We start from the raw sequence: 22813 nt of genomic DNA, 5'->3' as shown, positions 1-22813 counted from the left end.
ACAGCTGTTGACTCCTGATGTTCAGAGAGTGCTCTGTGGTGGTGCCTATGGCACCTCTACTCCTCACTGATTCTATTATGCATTCCCTTCCGTACCTTTCGCTCCAGTATGTTATTCTACTGTGCAAATTTGGGACCGGGCCTTCAAGCATCTTCCATATATATATATTATTTGGTATCTTTTTCGTCTCTTTCTCCAGAGAGAACATTTTAAGACGGTCCCAGTAATTTAGATGTCTTATAGTTTCTATGCGTGCCGTACATGTTCTCTGAATTCTAATTGAGAGAGATCTCCTGCTCTGAACTGGGAAGTGAGTACAGAGCAATACTCAAGACTGGACAGCACCAGTGATCTAAATAGTATTAAGACTGCTGTGGGGTCCCTGGATTTGAACGTTCTCATAATACATCAATCCATTTTCCCCCTGGCTGCAGCTATATTTGCTCGGTTATGTTCACTAAATGACCGTTGAGTCTCTGATACTAATGAATGAAATATTATTACCTACGCTACTGTAGTTTGCATCGTATAGTCATTTAAAACTGAATCATATACAGCGAGCCAAGATTAGCGCTACATATGGCGTGCGCAAGGCGGCCCGGTGTGTAGGAGCGGCCAGGACCGTGGTCAGGAGGGCGCCGGGGGAGAGTGAGTGACCCCGCCAGGAATGCCACCCCTCGAATTCCTGCCCCGCAGAAACATCAAAGAGGGGTGCGGGTGCGCGCCCAGCTTCACCAGCCGGGTATTATGACAGCACCACGAGCCATACAGGACAACACTCCTCACCCAGCCAGGTCTTGTAACAGCTGAGGCACCGTGGAGGGCGGCTGGGAACACAGTAAGGGGGGAGGGGGGATCTGGAAGGGGGGCCAGAACCAGGGAGGATAACGGGAGGGGCCAGGACCTGGGGTAATAACGGCACGAACAGGGAAGAGGCCATGCCCAGGGGTAACAGCAGGGTGGTACACGGGAGGGGCCAGGGCCAGGGAGGTACAGGGAAGGGGCCAGGACCAGGGAGGTACAGGGAAGGGGCCAGGACCAGGGAGGTACAGGGAAGGGGCCAGGACCAGGGAGGTACAGGGAAGGGGCCAGGGAGGTACAGGGAAGGGGCCAGGAATACAGGGAAGGGGCCAGGGAGGTACAGGGAAGGGGCCAGGAATACAGGGAAGGGGCCAGGGAGGTACAGGGAAGGGGCCAGGACCAGGGAGGTACAGGGAAGGGGCCAGGACCAGGGAGGTACAGGGAAGGGGCCAGGGAGGTACAGGGAAGGGGCCAGGGAGGTACAGGGAAGGGGCCAGGACCAGGGGGTGGGGGAGGGACAAGACAGTCAACAACCCCATGTCAGGGGACACCACCCACCCACCACTACTAGTGGCCAGCGGCAGGTGTAGCAGCACCCCAACACAGGTGGCTGCTCAAGACCTGAACACATGCCGCGATAAACATTATAGTCGTCAGGGTATAATAAATGAATGAGCCAGGCGGAGGGTGGGAGAGTTAGATGACCCATTGGCCACCACAACCCAACACCAATATGGGTGGGTGGGTGGGTGGGTGTGTGTGTGTGTGTTTACTAGTTGTGTTTTTACTAGTTGTGTTTTTACGGGGGTTGAGCTTTGCTCTTTCGGCCCGCCTCTCAACTGTCAACTGTTTACCAACTACTTTTTTTTTTTCCCCACACCACACACACACACACACACACACACACACACACACACACACACACACACACACACACACACACACCAGGAAGCAGCCCGTGACAGCTGACTAACTCCCAGGCACCTATTTACTGCTAGGTAACAGGGACATTCAGGGTGAGAGAAACTTTGCCCATTTGTTTCTGCCTCGTGCGGGAATCGAACCCGCGTGCGTGTGCGTGTGTGTGTGTGTGTGTGTGTGTGTGTGTGTGTGTGTGTGTGTGTGTGTGTGTGTGTGTGTGTGTGTGTGTGTGTGTGTGTGTGTGTGCGCGCGCGCGCGCGCGCACCTATTTGTGCTGGGGGTTGAGCTCTGGCTCTTTGGTCCCGCCTCTCAACTGTCATTCAACTGGTGTACAGGTTCCTGACTCCTACGGGAGTGCACAAACGAGCACACGCGCGTGCGCGCGCATGTGTGCGTGTGTGTGTTTTGCGGAATGGGTGATGGGGGCCAGGCACAACCAGCCACGTTGCGTTAACCTTCACTGCCACCACCAGTACTTAAGGCTCAACCCTAGACGAGAAAGAGAGAGATGTGATCACCATATACAAGATACGTCACTTCTCTTGCAGTTGTAACAGATACTGTGTTGTGTTCTTTAACAATAAGGTCTTCCGACATATTACTCCAAGATCTTTTACTTTCGTTCTACAGTATGATGACTATTTTATGTGTGGTTAGGGGCCTGACAGCTGAGTAGACAGCGCTTCCGATTAGTAGTCCTGAGGGTTTCGGGTTCGATTGCCAGTGGAGGCGGAAACAAACGGGCAGTCTCTTTCACCCTGATGCCCCTGTTCACCTAGCAGTAAATAGGTACCTGGGAGTTAGACAGCTGCTACGGGCTACTTCCTGAGGATATGTAACAAAAAGGAGGCCTGGTCGAGGACCGGGCCGCGGTGACGCTAAGCCCCGAAATCATCGCAATATTATCTCAAGATAACCATTCATATACTGTATTTTCGTTTTTTCTATAGCGTCGGAACTGGAACTTATCTTCATTAAACATTATTATTTTCTGTGACATATTGAAAGACATCATTTTACATCAGATTGTAAATTTCTTGTGTCCTCTTACTGGCTATTCTCGTAACTTATAGCGTCATCTGTAAAGGAAGACACGTCACTATAGTTTGGGTCATTTTCTGTTTGAAATGAAATCGAGAAAGTATTAGGGCAAGCAATACATACATACACATACATACACACATACATATACACACGCGTGGAAACCGATTATTTATTATCAGATAAAATATTAATTGATAAAATATTATCAGGTTTATGTTTTGGTTAGGAGTAGTGCTTTTTACTCCTTTACGGATTATTTCTTTCATTATTCTTTCCTCTTTTATATGTTCACTGTGCATGGTTGATTTGTAATATAATTTTATTGGGGGTGTTGTGGTTTCTGTTAGAACAGAATGTGTATGTGTGTGTCAAGAGGTAAATATGTGGTTTCTGTTAGAACAGAAACCACAACACCCCCAATAAAATTATATTACAAATCAACCATGCACAGTGAACATATAAAAGAGGAAAGAATAATGAAAGAAATAATCCGTAAAGGAGTAAAAAGCACTACTCCTAACCAAAACATAAACCTGATAATATTCTACAAAACCAAGAAGACTTCCGAACTCCTTATCAAAAACAGCCCGAAGCCGACGGAGAACCCTCTACAGCAGTCAAGCGTTGTATACATGTACACTTGCCCCCACGAAGGATGTAACCTTCAATGTAAGTACATAGGTATGACGTCGACCAAGCTGACGAGGCGTTTGACATGCCATCTTCAATCTGGTGCCCCTAGGAATCACATGAGACAAGCCCATGACATTACTCTAACCAGAGAAATGTTGAACAAGAATACCTGCATTATTATTTATATATATATATATATATATATATATATATATATATATATATATATATATATATATATATATAAATGCAACAGAAAACGAATCAGAAAATAAAAGTGTATTTACTATTTGTATCTACAGAATCGACCTATTACCTCTTGAGCCCCGTCGTTCTAACCAATTTATTTTTCCTCTATTATATCTACTACATATATTTACCTCTTGACACATACACAAACTTCCCCAAGAAGCAGCCCATAGTAGCTGTCTAACTCCCAGGCACTTATTTACCGCTAGATGAACAGCAGCACCAGGGTGAAAGAAACTATTTGTTTCTGCCTGTCTCGAACCAGCTAAGACTACGATCCCAGAGTGCTGTCCACTCAGCCCCCCCCCCCCTCTTTCCCCGTGTGTGTGTTTACTCAGTTGTGCTTGCGGGGGTTGAATTCTGGCGCTGGTCCCGCCTCTCAACCGTCAATCAACAGGTTTACAGATTCCTGAGCCTACTGGGCTCTGTCATATCTACATTTGAAACTGTGTATGGAGTCAGCCTCCACCACATCACTTCCAAGTGCATTCCATCTGTTAACTACTTTGACAATGAAAAAATTCTTTATAATACCTCTGTGGCTCATCTGGGTACTAAGTCACACATTATGTGTGTGTGTGTGTGTGTGTGTGTGTGGGGGGGGGGGGTTGTTACATAATGGGATACAAGGTGATGGGTGGCCACGCCCAGTCCGCCTGGTATCTCCCCTCATCCTGTCACCCTCCACCCGCCGCTGCCTCCCCTCTAATTTACACTAATACCATTCTTCCTGCTGCCACCAACCTTCCCTCCTATTGACCCCCTACACACTCACCACAACAATTACCCTCTTGTAGCCACCTCTCACTACCACAACTACCACCCCTCACCACTATTTCTCCCCCTCTACCTTGTCATGGTTCCAGGAATCAATGGCCCTCGCGGCCAATTCTCCTACTGGGCGGCCTGGTCAACCAGGCTGCCAACCAGGAGTAAGGCACTCAAGATGAGAAAGACCAGGAGAAATCTACACCATAAAGCAACTACACGAGCCGGAGAAAAAAATTTGAGTGGATATTGTTCCAACAGTATCTCCAGAAGTACACACAAACAGGGAAACATCGCCAGCATACAGGACACTGGCAAACATTTAAAATCGGGGCTCTTTAAAGGTAAAAGTTACACAGCTTTTATTAGATCAATACTGGATTATGCAGCACCGGCCTGGAATCCACACCTCGTGAAGCATAAAAATAAAATATAAAAAGGACAAGAGGTTTGCAACAAGATTATTTAGTACCAGAACTATCCCTCACATCCCAGAAGCAGAAGAAACAGACATGATAGCAACCTAAAAGATACCGAGGAGAATTAACAAGGACTGCCTCTTTAAAGTGAAAGTAGGAAGAGAAGTCATAAAATACTCTTACTCTGTGCAGGTGGTCAACATTTAGAATACACTGAGGAAAAACATTGTGTAAGCCACCTCCATCCACGACTTTAAGACCAGATTCTACAAAGAATTCGAACGTTAGAATAGTTACATTATAACACAAGTAGATAGCTAGTGGGTCGGGCATAAAGAGTTAGACCTCGCTTCCTCGTAGTCCCAAATAGGTAATTACTGATAGGCAAGTACCTCACCATTATTCCAGCCACACACGAGTCATGGGAACTTTCCCGACACACCCACCCACCCGCCTTTTAAAACGTATCAACAAGTCAACATTTGCGAGATGTATGGAAGCTATAGAGAGCACCGTGTCTACACACCGTCGTCCGGAAGGTGGTGCGATAGAACACATTCCAAGTGGGGGAAGTGGAGTGAGAGGTCCAGCTGACAGCAGCAGCAGCAGCGGCGGCGGCGGCATGCGTGGGCGGTGACGTGGCCTGACGTACCTGTTACGTCATGATGGCTTCCACAGTCTCCTGGTGCAGAGTGAGACACCAGCCTCCGCCACCGTCTGCCCCCACCCCCCACCACACCACACCCCTCCCCTCCAACTTCCGCTACCTCTCTCCCCATGTGAATCACCCCCACCCACCCAAGCGCCTTATTCCAAGAAACAGACTGTACGGCCTATGTTCCAATACGCCATCGTGCCCCAAATGACTATCAACCATAACCTTAGACAATTTACAAAAAAATATTTACATTCCCACACCATAAGCTGGAGGATGTTTCCCTGATGATTGCCTGGTCCTTGAGGGTGTTGCGTGTATCCGGGACCCCATAACCCCATATCAACAAAACAGATTTAAGACATATTGAAAGCTTGCACCTTCCTTCCTTCCAGCCAAATTTCTTTCATTTGCACGGTTGGAGACAACGTACCTGTATTGTTCACATACTGATCCAGTCTGAATTTGGCTTTAGTAAATATTTAAATACATTTAAACAAATTGAACATTGTTTTCTGGGATTGGTAGAGCACTTTAACTGGTGGGTAGAGCGCCGGCCTCGGCCTTAACTCCGTCCTTATAACTTCCCCACGTGCTACAGTCATCCTGGCTTAGCGCTTTCTCTTCCTATATTATCAGCTGTGCCTGCTCGCCTCTAACAATTAAACAGCCTAAGGGTAGTGCCACAAATATCAAAATACTTGTACTATACAATAAAGTGATGACACGTGTTAGTTGTAATATGACTGGCACATCCTTACCTACAACATTCTCCAGGCAACACCACACCCAACCAACAACTATAAAAATAATGCTACTGATTTACACACAGTATTGTGTGTAAATTATATATGGGGGAGAGGGATGCATCACGGTCTGTGTGGATTATTTACACACAGGCCGTGATGCATCACGGTCTGTGTGGATTATTTACACACAGGCCGTGATGCATCACGGTCTATGTGGATTATTTACACACAGACCGTGATGCATCACGGTCTGTGTGGATTATTTACACACAGGCCGTGATGCATCACGGTCTATGTGGATTATTTACACACAGACCGTGATGCATCACGGTCTGTGTGGATTATTTACACACAGGCCGTGATGCATCACGGCCTGTGTGGATTATTTACACACAGACCGTGATGCATCACGGTCTGTGTGGATTATTTACACACAGGCCGTGATGCATCACGGCCTGTGTGGATTATTTACACACAGACCGTGATGCATCACGGTCTGTGTGGATTATTTACACACAGGCCGTGATGCATCACGGTCTGTGTGGATTATTTACACACAGACCGTGATGCATCACGGTCTGTGTGGATTATTTACACACAGGCCGTGATGCATCACGGCCTGTGTGGATTATTTACACACAGGCCGTGATGCATCACGGTCTGTGTGGATTATTTACACACAGACCGTGATGCATCACGGTCTGTGTGGATTATTTACACACAGACCGTGATGCATCACGGCTTGTGTGGATTATTTACACACAGGCCGTGATGCATCACGGCCTGTGTGGATTATTTACACACAGGCCGTGATGCATCACGGTCTGTGTGGATTATTTACACACAGACCGTGATGCATCACGGTCTGTGTGGATTATTTACACACAGACCGTGATACATCACGGTCTGTGTGGATTATTTACACACAGGCCGTGATGCATCACGGCCTGTGTGGATTTGTACATTTAATGCTACAGATGTTCGGTCCGTACTGGACCATAACAAAGTGGTGTAATGGAAACAAATGGTCCACGACCACCGAAAAGTCAATTCCCCTATTTTCAGATTTGTTGGTTGGGTGCCTGTCAGCCAGGCTATTGTGACATGCTGTCTGCACGTACAGAATAAACCATAACATGGCTGAAAATAAATAACGCAATGCACGACAACCGAGTCAATATTGATGTAAACAGAACATTTAATGATGAGTATTGTAAATAAATATATTACTAATATAAGCGGTTATAATGACTACTACCTAAATGTAGACATGGGTCATGTGGCACAGCGGTCTCCGTCCTCCACTGCTCTCACCCAAGGGACCCGGGTTCAAACCTCCGGTTGGACAGAAATTGCCAAGTTTCCTTTCACCTGATGCCCCTCCATCTAGTAGTTAAATAGATCCCCGGGAGATGACCGGGCTAACTGAGACCGGGCCGCGGGGACCTTGAACCCCGGAATCAACCCAAGGTCCAACCCACAACAGTTGGGCAACAGTTGTGGGTTGCATCTTGGGGAAGGTCAGCAGTTGACCTGGGAAGGTATGGGAGGCACCTCGCAAAATTCCACCCTACCTTCCCCGACAACGGCAATTTAATACAGTATTAATTTAACAAGATTTTACGACATCCAACCCCGGGGAAATCACCCTGGGGTTCCCCTCTGCCTCTCACCCACTACTCACCCTGGGGGTATCCCTCGCTGCCTCTCACCCACTACTCACCCTGGGGGTATCCCTCGCTGCCTCTCACCCACTACTCACCCTGGGGGTATCCCTCGCTGCCTCTCACCCACTACTCACCCTGGGGGTATCCCTCGCTGCCTCTCACCCACTACTCACCCTGGGGATATCCCTCGCTGCCTCTCACCCACTACTCACCCTGGGGGTATCCCTCGCTGCCTCTCACCCACTACTCACCCTGGGGGTATCCCTCGCTGACTCTCGCCCACTACTCACCCTGGGGATATCCCTCGCTGCCTCTCACCCACTACTCACCCTGGGGGTATCCCTCGCTGCCTCTCACCCACTACTCACCCTGGGGGTATCCCTCTGCCTCTCACCCACTACTCACCCTGGGGGTATCCCTCGCTGCCTCTCACCCACTACTCACCCTGGGGGTATCCCTCTGCCTCTCACCCACTACTCACCCTGGGGGTATCCCTCGCTGCCTCTCACCCACTACTCACCCTGGGGGTATCCCTCGCTGCCTCTCACCCACTACTCACCCTGGGGATATCCCTCGCTGCCTCTCACCCACTACTCACCCTGGAGGTATCCCTCGCTGCCTCTCACCCACTACTCACCCTGGGGGTATCCCTCGCTGCCTCTCACCCACTACTCACCCTGGGGATATCCCTCGCTGCCTCTCGCCCACTACTCACCCTGGGGATCTCCCTCGCTGCCTCTCACCCACTACTCACCCTGGAGGTATCCCTCGCTGCCTCTCACCCACTACTCACCCTGGGGGTATACCCGCTGCCTCTCACCCACTACTCACCCTGGAGGTATACCCGCTGCCTCTCACCCACTACTCACCCTGGAGGTATCCCTCGCTGCCTCTCACCCACTACTCACCCTGGAGGTATCCCTCGCTGCCTCTCACCCACTACTCACCCTGGAGGTATCCCTCGCTGCCTCTCACCCACTACTCACCCTGAGGGTATACCCGCTGCCTCTCACCCACTACTCACCCTGGAGGTATACCCGCTGCCTCTCACCCACTACTCACCCTGGAGGTATACCCGCTGCCTCTCACCCACTACTCACCCTGGAGGTATACCCGCTGCCTCTCACCCACTACTCACCCTGGAGGTATACCCGCTGCCTCTCACCCACTACTCACCCTAGAGGTATCCCTCGCTGCCTCTCACCCACTACTCACCCTGGGGGTATCCCTCGCTGCCTCTCACCCACTACTCACCCTGGGGGTATACCCGCTGCCTCTCACCCACTACTCACCCTGGGGGTATACCCGCTGCCTCTCACCCACTACTCACCCTGGGGGTATCCCTCGCTGCCTCTCACCCACTACTCACCCTGGGAGTATCCCTCGCTGCCTCTCACCCACTACTCACCCTGGAGGTATCCCTCGCTGCCTCTCACCCACTACTCACCCTGGGGGTATCCCTCGCTGCCTCTCACCCACTACTCACCCTGGAGGTATCCCTCGCTGCCTCTCACCCACTACTCACCCTGGAGGTATCCCTCGCTGCCTCTCACCCACTACTCACCCTGGGGGTATACCCGCTGCCTCTCACCCACTACTCACCCTGGGGGTATCCCTCGCTGCCTCTCACCCACTACTCACCCTGGGGGTATCCCTCGCTGCCTCTCACCCACTACTCACCTGAAAGATAAAATGACAATATTTAATGCAAACTTATAAAAGCATTTTGTAGTTATTATACAGGGGTGGTATTGAGAGGACGAGGTCACAATGTGGTGTTGGTAAAGCATGTACAGCTGGCAGTACCTGGAGTTATGGCGGGTCCCGCTCACCGGGCCACACTATGGCGGGTCCCGCTCACCGGGCCACACACAGCATGTTTACCTCCAGCCCACCCGGACCACTCTCCGGGAACACCAACCACACTCATCATCACCTTCTCCCGCTCCCCCACAAAACCTTACAACACCACACAAAAAGTAACAACATATACTCAACTTTATAAATTGATGGGCTTAAAGCTCCTGTATTTTACAGTGTCTAACACACACACACACACACACACACACACACACACGTGAGTGTATTTATTATATTTAATACGTGTGCCTGCATAATCGACCAATTGGCTCTTGGAGCCCGCCTTTCTAACCAATTTATTTTTCCTCTTATGTCAACAACAATTTCCTCTTTTGAGCCGGTCGGCCGAGCGGACAGCACGCTGGTCTTGTGATCCTGTGGTCCCGGGTTCGATCCCAGGTGCCGGCGAGAAACAATGGGCAGAGTTTCTTTCACCCTATGCCCCTGTTACCTAGCAGTAAAATAGGTACCTGGGTGTTAGTCAGCTGTCACGGGCTGCTTCCTGGGGGTGGAGGCCTGGTCGAGGACCGGGCCGCGGGGACACTAAAAAGCCCCGAAATCATCTCAAGATAACCTCAAGATAACTACATATATCTCTCACACACACACTCGCCCCTCTCTCTCACACACACACATATCAATATCAGACAGACAGTATGGTTTTCGATCTGGAAGATCCTGTGTATCGAATTTACTCAGTTTTGTATGATTGACCAACAGAGATATTACAGGAAAGAGATGGTTGGGTTGACTGCATCTATCTGGACCAAAAAAAGGCTTTCGACAGAGTTCCACATAAGAGGTTGTTCTGGAAACTGGAAAATATTGGAGGAGTGACAGGTAAGCTTCTAACATGGATGAAAAATTTTCCGACATAGAAAAATGAGGGCTGTAATCAGAGGCAATGTATCGGACTGGAGAAATGCTACAAGTGGAGTACCACAGGGTTCAGTTCTTGCACCAGTGATGTTTATTGTGTACATAAATGATCTATCAGTTGGTATACAGAATTATATGAACATGTTTGCTGATGATGCTAAGATAATAGGAAGGATAAGAAACTTAGATGATTGTCATGCCCTTCAAGATGACCTGGACAAAATAAGTATATAGAGCACCACTTGGCAAATGGAATTTAATGTTAATAAATGCCATGTTATGGAATGTGGAATAGGAGAACATAGACCCCACACAACCTATATATTATCTGAGAAATCTTTAAAGATTTCTGATAAAGAAAGAGATCTAGGGGTGGTTCTAGATAGAAAACTATCACCTGAGGACCACATAAAGAATATTGTGCGAGGAGCCTATGCCACGCTTTCTAACTTCAGAATTGCTTTTAATTACATGGATGGCGATATACTAAAGAAATTGTTCACGACTTTTGTTAGGCCAAAGCTAGAATATGCAGCGGTTGTGTGGTGCCCATATCTTAAGAAGCACATCAACAAACTGGAAAAGGTGCAAAGACACGCTACTAAGTGGCTCCCAGAACTGAAGGGCAAGAGCTACGAGGAGAGGTTAGAGGCATTAAATATGCCAAAACTAGAAGACAGAAGAAAAAGAAGTGATATGATCACTACATACAAAATAGTAACAGGAATTGATAAAATCGACAGGGAAGGTTTCCTGAGACCTGGAACTTCAAGAACAAGAGGTCATAGATATAAACTAGCTAAACACAGATGCCGAAGAAATATAAGAAAATTCACTTTCGCAAACAGAGTGGTTGACGGTTGGAACAAGTTAGGGGAGAAGGTGGTGGAGGCCAAGACCGTCAGTAGTTTCAAAGCGTTATATGACAAAGAGTGCTGGGAAGACGGGACACCACGAGCGCAGCTCATCCTGTAACTACACTTAGGTAATTACACTTAGGTAATTACACACACACACGGGCCGGTGGCTGACTGGACAGCACGCAGGATGCGCGATCCTGTGGTCCCAGGTTCGATTCCCGGCGCCGGCGAGAAACGATGGGCAGTTTCTTTCACCCTGATGCCCCTGTTATCTAGCAGTATATAGGTACCTCTGAGTTAGTCAGCTGCCACAGGCTGTTTCCCGGTGTGTGTGTGTGGGGGGGGGGGGAGAATAGTAGTAACAGTTGATTGACAATTGAGAGGCGGGCCGCAACAGCAGAGCTCAACCCCCGAAAGCACAACTAGGCACACACACACACACACACACACAAAATAGTTCTAATATATCTATGGCCCAAATGAGCCACAGAGATATTAGAAAACTTTTTTAGTGTCAGAGTGGTTGATAAATAGAATGCATTAGGAAGTGATGTGGTGGAGGCTGACTCCATACACAGTTTCCAGTGTAGACATGATAGAGCCCAATAGGCTCAGTAACCTGTACACCTGTTGATTGACGGTTGAGAGGCGGGACCAAAGAGCCAGAGCTCAACCCCCGCAAGCACAATTAGGCGAATACAATTAGGCGAGTACACACAAGAAGCAGCTATTGGAGCTGGACGTGAGAAAAGCTGTTGGACCGGACGGAATCTCACCATGGGTATTGAAAGAGTGTGCAGGAGCACTTTGTTTGCCACTCTCCATAGTGTATAGTAGGTCACTGGAAACGGGAGACCTACCAGAAATATGGAAGACGGCTAATGTAGTACCAATATACAAAAAGGGTGACAGACAGGAGGCACTGAACTACAGGCCAGTGTCCTTAACTTGAATACCATGCAAGGTGATGGAGAAGATTATGAGAAAAAACCTAGTAACACATCTGGAGAGAAGAGACTTCGTGACAACCCATCAACATGGGTTCAGGGAGGGTAAATCTTGCCTTACAGGCTTAATAGAATTATACGATCAGGTGACAAAGATTAAGCAAGAAAGAGAAGGATAGGCGGACTGCATTTTTTTTGGACTGTCGGCCTTTGACACAGTACCCCATAAAAGGCTGATGCATAAGCTGGAGAAAAAGGCAGGAGTAACTGGTAGGGCGCTCCAGTGGATAAGGGAGTACCTAAGCAATAGGAAGCAGAGAGTTACGGTGAGGGGTGAGACCTCCGATTGGCGTGAAGTCACCAGTGGAGTCCCACAGGAAATACTTCAAGAGTCAGAGAGAGAAAGACCTGGGGCATGATATCACGCCAGACCTGTCCCCTGAAGCTCATATCAAGAGGATAACATCAGCAGCATATGCCAGGTTGGCTAACATAAGAACGGCCTTTAGAAACTTGTGTAAGGAATCTTTCAGAACATTATATACCACATATGTCAGGCCAATCCTGGAGTATGCGGCTCCAGCATGGAGTCCATATCTAGTGAAGCATAAGACTAAACTGGAAAAGGTTCAAAGGCTTGCCACCTGACTAGTACCTGAGCCGAGAGGTATGAGCTACGAGGAGAGACTACGGGAATTAAACCTCACTTCGTTGGAAGACAGAAGAGTTAGGGGGGACATGATCACTACATTCAAGATTCTCAAGGGAATCGATAGGGTAGAAAAAGACAGGCTATTTAACACAAGGGGCACACGCACTAGGGGACACAGGTGGAAACTGAGTGCCCAAACTTTTTTAGTGTCAGAGTGGTTGACAAATGGAATGCATTAGGAAGTGATGAGGTGGAGGTTGACTCCATACACAGTTTCAAGTGTAGATATGATAGAGCCCGATAGGCTCGGGAATCTGTACACCAGTTGATGACGGTTGAGAGGCGGGACCAAAGAGTCAGAGCTCAACTCCCGCAAGCAGAAACAGGTGAGTACACACAGGCCCTCCCGACCCCCACAGACACACACGTAATTAAGGAATCCTAGTTTCCTTAATTCTTATGTTCTTGTGTAAGGAACTTCAAGCTCCTTAAGAGCTACGTGTAAAAAATGTGTTAAGTTACTGGGTCATACTCTCCAACATTACTATCCATTTCAGACGTGCCATTACCAATCACCATAATCTTCGCTATTACTTTAGCCTCTCTTGAATTCTCAAGTTATCCTGATAATCCATTACTTAGTCCACTCTCGTGCACTTAGGATATCCTGATGTGACGTATTTATGAGAAAAGCAGTGTGGCGCGAGTTGTCCCAACACCTGCCAGCAGCAGCAGCAAGTATGGAGGAGATGCAACCCGTCCACGGAATACTGCGCCACACGGTTAAGAGGTATAACTGACTAATTTCAGTGAGAACCTTCGCAGTGTTTGCCATATGCACTTCAACCTTGAGTCATTCCCAAGAGCCGCTCTATATATAGTCCTGAATATCAAGTAAAAAACATAAGAATGGTATATATCTAATAGATAAAACATGTAATGATAAGATTTGTGGCGAAATGCGACGAGGAAAACATTTTAAGTTGGCTTTATACCACAGACGTGGCCATAAATTAATAATACAATGCTTACAGCACACACATTCTCATCTGTCCTTCATAGTCAGGGTTAAAGAGTTGCTACGGTAGTGGGGTTTCCTTGACCCAGTCACCTGTAGCTATGCTCAATAACTCCAGTGTGGAGCGTGTAAGACAGCCAGACCTTGGCAGTGACATGTGTGAGGAGCGGCGAGAGCCAGACCCTCACCCTCACGTTACCACACTTCCTCACCACTCACAACAAACAACAAGAGTAGTTCAAGTACATCTGACAACATTGTTTCAACGCTCACCTGGGTCCTTACCTTACCTTGAGCTGCTTCCGGGGCTTAGCGTCCCCGCGGTCCGGTCGTCGACCAGGCCTCCTGGTTGCTGGACTGGTCGACCAGGCCTCCTGGTTGCTGGACTGGTCGACCAGGCCTCCTGGTTGCTGGACTGGTCGACCAGGCCTCCTGGTTGCTGGACTGGTCGACCAGGCCTCCTGGTTGCTGGACTGGTCGACCAGGCCTCCTGGTTGCTGGACTGGTCGACCAGGCCTCCTGGTTGCTGGACTGGTCGACCAGGCCTCCTGGTTGCTGGACTGGTCGACCAGGCCTCCTGGTTGCTGGACTGGTCGACCAGGCCTCCTGGTTGCTGGACTGGTCGACCAGGCCTCCTGGTTGCTGGACTGGTCGACCAGGCCTCCTGGTTGCTGGACTGGTCGACCAGGCCTCCTGGTTGCTGGACTGGTCGACCAGGCCTCCTGGTTGCTGGACTGGTCGACCAGGCCTCCTGGTTGCTGGACTGGTCGACCAGGCCTCCTGGTTGCTGGACTGGTCGACCAGGCCTCCTGGTTGCTGGACTGGTCGACCAGGCCTCCTGGTTGCTGGACTGGTCGACCAGGCCTCCTGGTTGCTGGACTGGTCGACCAGGCCTCCTGGTTGCTGGACTGGTCGACCAGGCCTCCTGGTTGCTGGACTGGTCGACCAGGCCTCCTGGTTGCTGGACTGGTCGACCAGGCCTCCTGGTTGCTGGACTGGTCGACCAGGCCTCCTGGTTGCTGGACTGGTCGACCAGGCCTCCTGGTTGCTGGACTGGTCGACCAGGCCTCCTGGTTGCTGGACTGGTCGACCAGGCCTCCTGGTTGCTGGACTGGTCGACCAGGCCTCCTGGTTGCTGGACTGGTCGACCAGGCCTCCTGGTTGCTGGACTGGTCGACCAGGCCTCCTGGTTGCTGGACTGGTCGACCAGGCCTCCTGGTTGCTGGACTGGTCGACCAGGCCTCCTGGTTGCTGGACTGGTCGACCAGGCCTCCTGGTTGCTGGACTGGTCGACCAGGCCTCCTGGTTGCTGGACTGGTCGACCAGGCCTCCTGGTTGCTGGACTGGTCGACCAGGCCTCCTGGTTGCTGGACTGGTCGACCAGGCCTCCTGGTTGCTGGACTGGTCGACCAGGCTGTTGGACGCGGCTGCTCGCAGCCTGACGTATAAGTCACAGTCTCGTTGATCAGGTATCCTTTGGAGGTGTTTATCCAGTTCTCTCCTGACCACTGAGGGGTCGGTCAGTTATGTCCCTTATGTGTAGTGGAAGCGTGTTGAACAGTCTCGGGCCTCTCTCAGAGTACCTGTTGCACCTCTGCTCTTCAACGGGGGTATTCTGCACATCCTGCCATGCCTTTTGGTCTCATGCTGCTATTTCTGTGTGCAGGTTTGGGACCAGCCCCTCTACTATTTTTTTACGTGTAAATTATTATGCATCTCTCTCCAACCTATAATTTACGAACGTCAATTATAACATTATGTTTGCTTCTTGCAGGTCAGTGTTCGATCCCCGATGGTCCAAAGTGGTTGGGCACCATCACTTCATTATTTCCCATTTCCTGTCCTTGTCCTCACATCCTTTACATTTGTATGTAAGAACATGAGAATAAAGGAATCGGCAAAGGCCAATTGACCCATATGAAACAAGCTTGTGTTTATATCCACACAAACTTATTAAGGGGGCATTAGGTTACAATTGACCCCAAAAATGCAATAAATGAAAATTCGTTCGATTTCAATCAAACTTGTTTGACAAGTTCTATATGAAAAGTGTTTCATCTGGTCCAAGTTTCAGCATCGTAGCATAAATAGGAAGGGAGAAAAAAAATATTGAAGTAGTTGTGAAAATTATGCCAAAATGGTCAAAATCGATTATCAATCAAAAGTGTCAACTGAAATCATAACTACGACTCTTTGCTATCACAATAGCATATATTAAACAAATATTATCATTAGTTTAATTGGAAAAAAATTTAAGAAAAAAAAAAAAAAAATCTTTTTTTTTTAATATTTTTTTTTCTTTTTTTTTTGGGGGGGGGGGGGGCGATTTGCATCAAACTTGCACACCTGACTGTACGTAAGCCTATCTGTAAGGATGCCAATTTTGGAGAAAATTGGTTGATGTCAACCTCGGCCACAGATTTTAGAACCTTAGACTTTATTCATTTTTTTTTTCAATTGACGCAAACGTTTACAAAACTGATTTCTTTTTTATTTAATTTACATGAAACTTACACAGTATATGTGGAGGGCATGTCTCTACATTGTGGGGCATGTCTCTACATTGTGGGGCATGTCTCTACATTGTGGGGCATGTCTCTACATTGTGGGGCATGTCTCTACATTGTGGGGCATGTCTCTACATTGTGGGGCATGTCTCTACATTGTGGGGCATGTCTCTACATTGTGGGGCATGTCTCTACATTGTGGGGCATGTCTCTACATTGTGGGGCATGTCTCTACATTGTGGGGCATGTCTCTACATTGTGGGGCATGTCTCTACATTGTGGGGCATGTCTCTACATTGTGGGGCATGTCTCTACATTGGGGGGCATGTCTCTACATTGGGGGGCATGTCTCTACATTGGGGGGCATGTCTCTACATTGTGGGGCATGTCTCTACATTGTGGGGCATGTCTCTACATTGTGGGGCATGTCTCTACATTGTGGGGCATGTCTCTACATTGTGGGGCATGTCTCTACATTGTGGGGCATGTCTCTACATTGTGGGGCATGTCTCTACATTGTGGGGCATGTCTCTACATTGTGGGGCATGTCTCTACATTGTGGGGCATGTCTCTACATTGTGGGGCATGTCTCTACATTGGGGGGCATGTCTCTACATTGGGGGGCATGTCTCTACATTGGGGGGCATGTCTCTACATTGGGGGGCATGTCTCTACATTGGGGGGCATGTCTCTACATTGGGGGGCATGTCTCTACATTGGGGGGCATGTCTCTACATTGGGGGGCATGTCTCTACATTGGGGGGCATGTCTCTACATTGGGGGGCATGTCTCTACATTGGGGGGCATGTCTCTACATTGGGGGGCATGTCTCTACATTGGGGGGCATGTCTCTACATTGGGGGGCATGTCTCTACATTGGGGGGCATGTCTCTACATTGGGGGGCATGTCTCTACATTGGGGGGCATGTCTCTACATTGGGGGGCATGTCTCTACATTGGGGGGCTTTCATTTTTCTAAGTTCATTTATTGATTTTATAATGGCAATAAACATGCCATATTTGCAAAAAAAATTTGGGGAACTTTGAACATTTGTATTAGGAAAACTAAAAATGTTTTGGAAATTCTAAAGCCCCAAATCCTTTATTATATGATAATGTGTCAGAAAAGTGTCACAGAATAATTATATATGAAACGTGTGTTCTGAAGTGTGGACTTGAAAATGTGTTAAAAACGTTGGAACAAAAAAAAACTCCCTTTCTATTTTCGCTGCAGTACTGAAACTTGGGACAATTTAAGCACTTTTCATATACAACTAGAAAATTAATATTGGTTGACATTGAACAACTTTCACTATAATACTCAGACGCCCCCTTAATACGTCTAACCTACGCTTGAAACACGCCAGCAATCCCAAGTTTATTATGTTACCAGGTAATTTGTTCAATAGTCATACTGAGTTAACGCAGTCTCGTGATAATTACCTTACCACCCATAGCTCCTTAACTGCGCCATCCAGGGAGGTGAGTGACCGTCACCGTGGTCACTCCCCGGCCCAGGGAGGCCAGTGACCGTCACCGTGGTCACTCCCCGGCCCAGGGAGGCCAGTGACCGTCACCGTGGTCACTCCCCGGCCCAGGGAGGCCAGTGACCGTCACCGTGGTCACTCCCCGGCCCAGGGAGGCCAGTGACCGTCACCGTGGTCACTCCCCGGCCCAGGGAGGCCAGTGACCGTCACCGTGGTCACTCCCCGGCCCAGGGAGGCCAGTGACCGTCACCGTGGTCACTCCCCGGCCCAGGGGAGGCGAGTGACCGTCACCGTGGTCACTCCCCGGCCCAGGGGAGGTGAGTGACCGTCACCGTGGTCACTCCCCGGCCCAGGGGAGGCGAGTGACCGTCACCGTGGTCACTCCCCGGCCCAGAGGTGAGTGACCTGGGTGTTGACATGCTGGCCGCGCACGCTGACGCGCACCAAGCTCCCCCACAACCTACCAGTCGTAATTAACCACCACACCAACACTTGCCACCATTACTTTACGCTAAACTGCCTTCAAAACTGCATTCCCATATAATGAATATGTTTTGTCAATATGACTCAATACTTTAATTCTATGCCACAAATATTTTACGGTCGTACAACTGTTCGGTCCATCCACAACTGTAATGATTTGTATAAATCACTAACGAACAAACCTATTAAATAGTATTTCCTCCAATGAACAATAAAATCACAGTAACGTCTGTTATTAAAAATCTGAGAAGCTTTGGAGGAGAAGCAGGTGGGCATGACGGAACTGACCTCCTGGGTAACCTCAAGATGCTACTTCCATCCCGCTCTCATCCAAAGATTTTCTCGTGTTTCCTCAAGTTACGTTTCCAATGTACACATCAAATCTCACGAGGGTTAATGAGTGAGGCGGGGTGCTGATACTGGCACTGAACACTGAATTACTATACTTGCTAGAGGCTAGGACGCATGTTGTTGGTCCACCACCAACTGTGTGTGCGCGCGCACACACACACACACACACACACACACACACACACACACACGTACGTCTCAAAATAATGGAAGCGATGATGTGTCGGTCCGTCCTGCACAATTGTTAAGTCGCGAAACACGTCAATATAACACTACACAATATGACTTGGCCTACTAGGCCCAACACGTAGGTAGAGTTCAGGAAATAAAATAAGTTCAATCAAAAATTAAGACCTTCAGATCCAGAACACGCACACAGGGACCAGTAGCTTGACCCGCCCTTCAGTTACACACGAGGCTGGTGTCTCTGGGCGCGTGACCCTTACGGGTTATATCTTAAGGTTATCTTGAGATAATTTCGGGGCTTAGCGTCCCCACGGCCCGGTCCTCGACCAGGCCTCCTTTTTGTTACCCCCCCCCCCTTCCCCAGGAAGCAGCCCGTAGCAGCTGTAACTCCCAGGTACCTAATTTACTGCTAGGTAACAGAGGTATCAGGGTGAAAAACGTTTTGCCCATTTGTCTCCGCCTCCACCGGGGATCGAACTCGGAACTTCAGGATTACGGATCCGAAGCGCTGTCCACTCAGCTGTCAGGCGTCGGCAGACTTCCTGTCACCCATCATGTCTAAATACTTGGGGAGTTATGGGTGCAAGGTGTACGTAATGTTAAGGGTACACAGTAATTGTGTGTGTGCACGTCTGTGCCGGGTGAGTACGACGGGCTCACCATAGCCCGTGCTGCTTGGAACGTTTGTTCCCAGTAGCCGAATCTAAAACGGTAATTGTGTATTAATTCAGATTTCTATCAGTAATTGAAGCTCCGCTTGTTGGTATCTTTAGGTTAAGTAGTGAACAGTTAGTAAAGTTCTATATTACTGGAAGAAGTCATTAAGACTAAAACAGTTACTGATTGAATTTGGGTTAAATTGTAGATAATTAAACAGAAATATACATATTAAATATACTACATGTGTTATATACCTGTCGTTTGTAAAGTCATTATGATGTGGAGAGAAAGTCACTCACTGAGTACTTGAGTAAAGGTTATCAAAGTGAGACAAGTTAAAAATCCATAAAGCTCCCTAGTGTATAAATGGTGGTGTGGTAGCGGGTGCCCTCATCCACCTAGTTATGACTTGTAGTGCTCAAATATCTCTTGTTCTTACTGTGACCTATTAGTAGTAACCTGTAGTTGACGAGAACAAGAGAGCTTCAGGTAATACACGGTACGGGATGGCAGCTACTATTTATATCAACCTAAACTCTTACATATACATGTCTAACCCGAGCTTGAAACAATCCATCTATCCCACGTTTTTTATGTTTCCTGTTAATTGGTAAAATAATGGTTTGGACACAAAAGTCTTTCCTGAATCTAAACTTATCCAATTTATATGGTAGACAACAAGTGGACATCCGGGTGGAGGAAGGGCTACCAGGAGCGGCACAACCAGACAGGTGCTGCTGGAGGTGGTGCTTCACCCACAACCATGCGCGGCCCACCGCCGCCGCCTGGGGCCATAACCACCACCATTCATTCACCACAAGGTGTTCCTGTCCGTTGTGCCTCCACATTCCGTCTCGCAACCTGACCGTCTCGCACTGCTCCAACTGACGTCCACTGCTCTATCAACACCACGTGAAAAAACAGCCAAAACTATTTTTAACTTTGCGATCACTCTCTCGTTGAAACTCGATTATCGATGAATATAAGAGTGCTGCCACCCAGCGGACGAAACACGCTCCCAGGAACGATTAACCAACATTGGATCAAAGTCATCAACATTAATTCATTGTTACATCAACGTTACTTGCCTACAGTATCTCCAGAGCGGGATTATGTACACAAAAGGTGCATTACATTTATTTTTAGCTCCTTGCGCAGTGATATTCCTATGAGGCCCTAAGCCTCTAGCAGGCCCTCTGCAGGTATGAGAACACGGCAACCAGAGCACGCCAGAGAACACACGACAACCAGAGCACGCCAGAGAGAACACACGGCAACCAGAGCACGCCAGAGAGAACACACGGCAACCAGAGCACGCCAGAGAGAACACGGCAACCAGAGCACGCCAGAGAACACACGACAACCAGAGCACGACAGAGAACACGGCAACCAGAGCACGCCAGAGAGAACACACAACAACCAGAGCACGCCAGAGAGAACACACAACAACCAGAGCACGCCAGAGAGAACACACAACAACCAGAGCACGCCAGAGAGAACACACAACAACCAGAGCAAGCCAGAGAGAACACACGACAACCAGAGCACGCCAGAGAACACGACAACCAGAGCACGCCAGAGAGAACACACGACAACCAGAGCACGCCAGAGAGAACACACGACAACCAGAGCACGCCAGAGAGAACACACGACAACCAGAGCACGACAGAGAGAACACACGACAACCAGAGCACGCCAGAGAGAACACACGACAACCAGAGCACGCCAGAGAGAACACACGACAACCAGAGCACGCCAGAGAGAACACACGACAACCAGAGCACGCCAGAGAGAACACACGACAACCAGAGCACGCCAGAAAGAACACACGACAACCAGAGCACGCCAGAAAGAACACACGACAACCAGAGCACGCCAGAGAGAACACAACAACCAGAGCATGCCAGAGAACACACGACAACCAGAGCACGCCAGAGAACACACGACAACCAGAGCACGCCAGAGAACACACGACAACCAGAGCACGCCAGAGAGAACACACGACAACCAGAGCACGCCAGAGAACACAACAACCAGAGCACGCCAGAGAACACAACAACCAGAGCACGCCAGAGAACACACGACAACCAGAGCACGCCAGAGAGAACACACGACAACCAGAGCACGCCAGAGAACACACGGCAACCAGAGCACGCCAGAGAGAACACGGCAACCAGAGCACGCCAGAGAGAACACCCAACAACCAGAGCACGCCAGAGAGAACACCCAACAACCAGAGCACGCCAGAGAACACAACAACCAGAGCACGCCAGAGAACACAACAACCAGAGCACGCCAGAGAACACAACAACCAGAGCACGCCAGAGAGAACACAACAACCAGAGCACGCCAGAGAGAACACAACAACCAGAGCACGCCAGAGAGAACACAACAACCAGAGCACGCCAGAGAGAACACAACAACCAGAGCACGCCAGAGAACACAACAACCAGAGCACGCCAGAGAACACACGACAACCAGAGCACGCCAGAGAGAACACACGACAACCAGAGCACGCCAGAGAACACACGGCAACCAGAGCACGCCAGAGAGAACACCCAACAACCAGAGCACGCCAGAGAGAACACCCAACAACCAGAGCACGACAGAGAACACAACAACCAGAGCACGCCAGAGAACACAACAACCAGAGCACGCCAGAGAGAACACAACAACCAGAGCACGCCAGAGAGAACACCCAACAACCAGAGCACGCCAGAGAACACAACAACCAGAGCACGCCAGAGAACACGGCAACCAGACCAAATATCCGAGATATGCCACTCTATACACAGTTCCGTGATGCCCTAACATACAAGGTAATTAGCATCGTAAAAACACAGAATACGCATCTAACCTTAGCAACAGAAAGTATCGAACTAACGGGAACGGGACTCCAAGGCCCAACAGAGCCACCGGCTTGGCACGAGACGACGGGACACACTCCTGGTTGATGGGGCTCTGAGAGTTCTACTCCCCAAGCCCGGCCCGAGGTCAGGCTCGACTTGTGAGTTTAG

The 22813-nt window shown here is 49.1% G+C and overlaps 1 protein-coding gene across 1 annotated transcript in view; it reads left to right on the top strand.

The window, feature by feature from the left end:
• The window catches only part of LOC138372858 (TRIO and F-actin-binding protein-like), a 31244-nt gene extending 8637 nt beyond the window's left edge, over positions 1–22607 (top strand). The window contains exon 2 of the mRNA XM_069338527.1: positions 20999–22607. Within this exon, the coding sequence (XP_069194628.1) occupies positions 20999–22607 (1609 nt within the window). The remainder of the gene's footprint in view (positions 1–20998) is intronic.
• Positions 22608–22813: the final 206 nt, after the last annotated feature.

This window comes from Procambarus clarkii, chromosome 40 (genome assembly GCF_040958095.1).
Source record: "Procambarus clarkii isolate CNS0578487 chromosome 40, FALCON_Pclarkii_2.0, whole genome shotgun sequence".
NCBI classification, from domain to species: Eukaryota; Metazoa; Arthropoda; class Malacostraca; order Decapoda; family Cambaridae; genus Procambarus; species Procambarus clarkii.
This window is presented reverse-complemented; position numbering and strand designations above follow the sequence as displayed.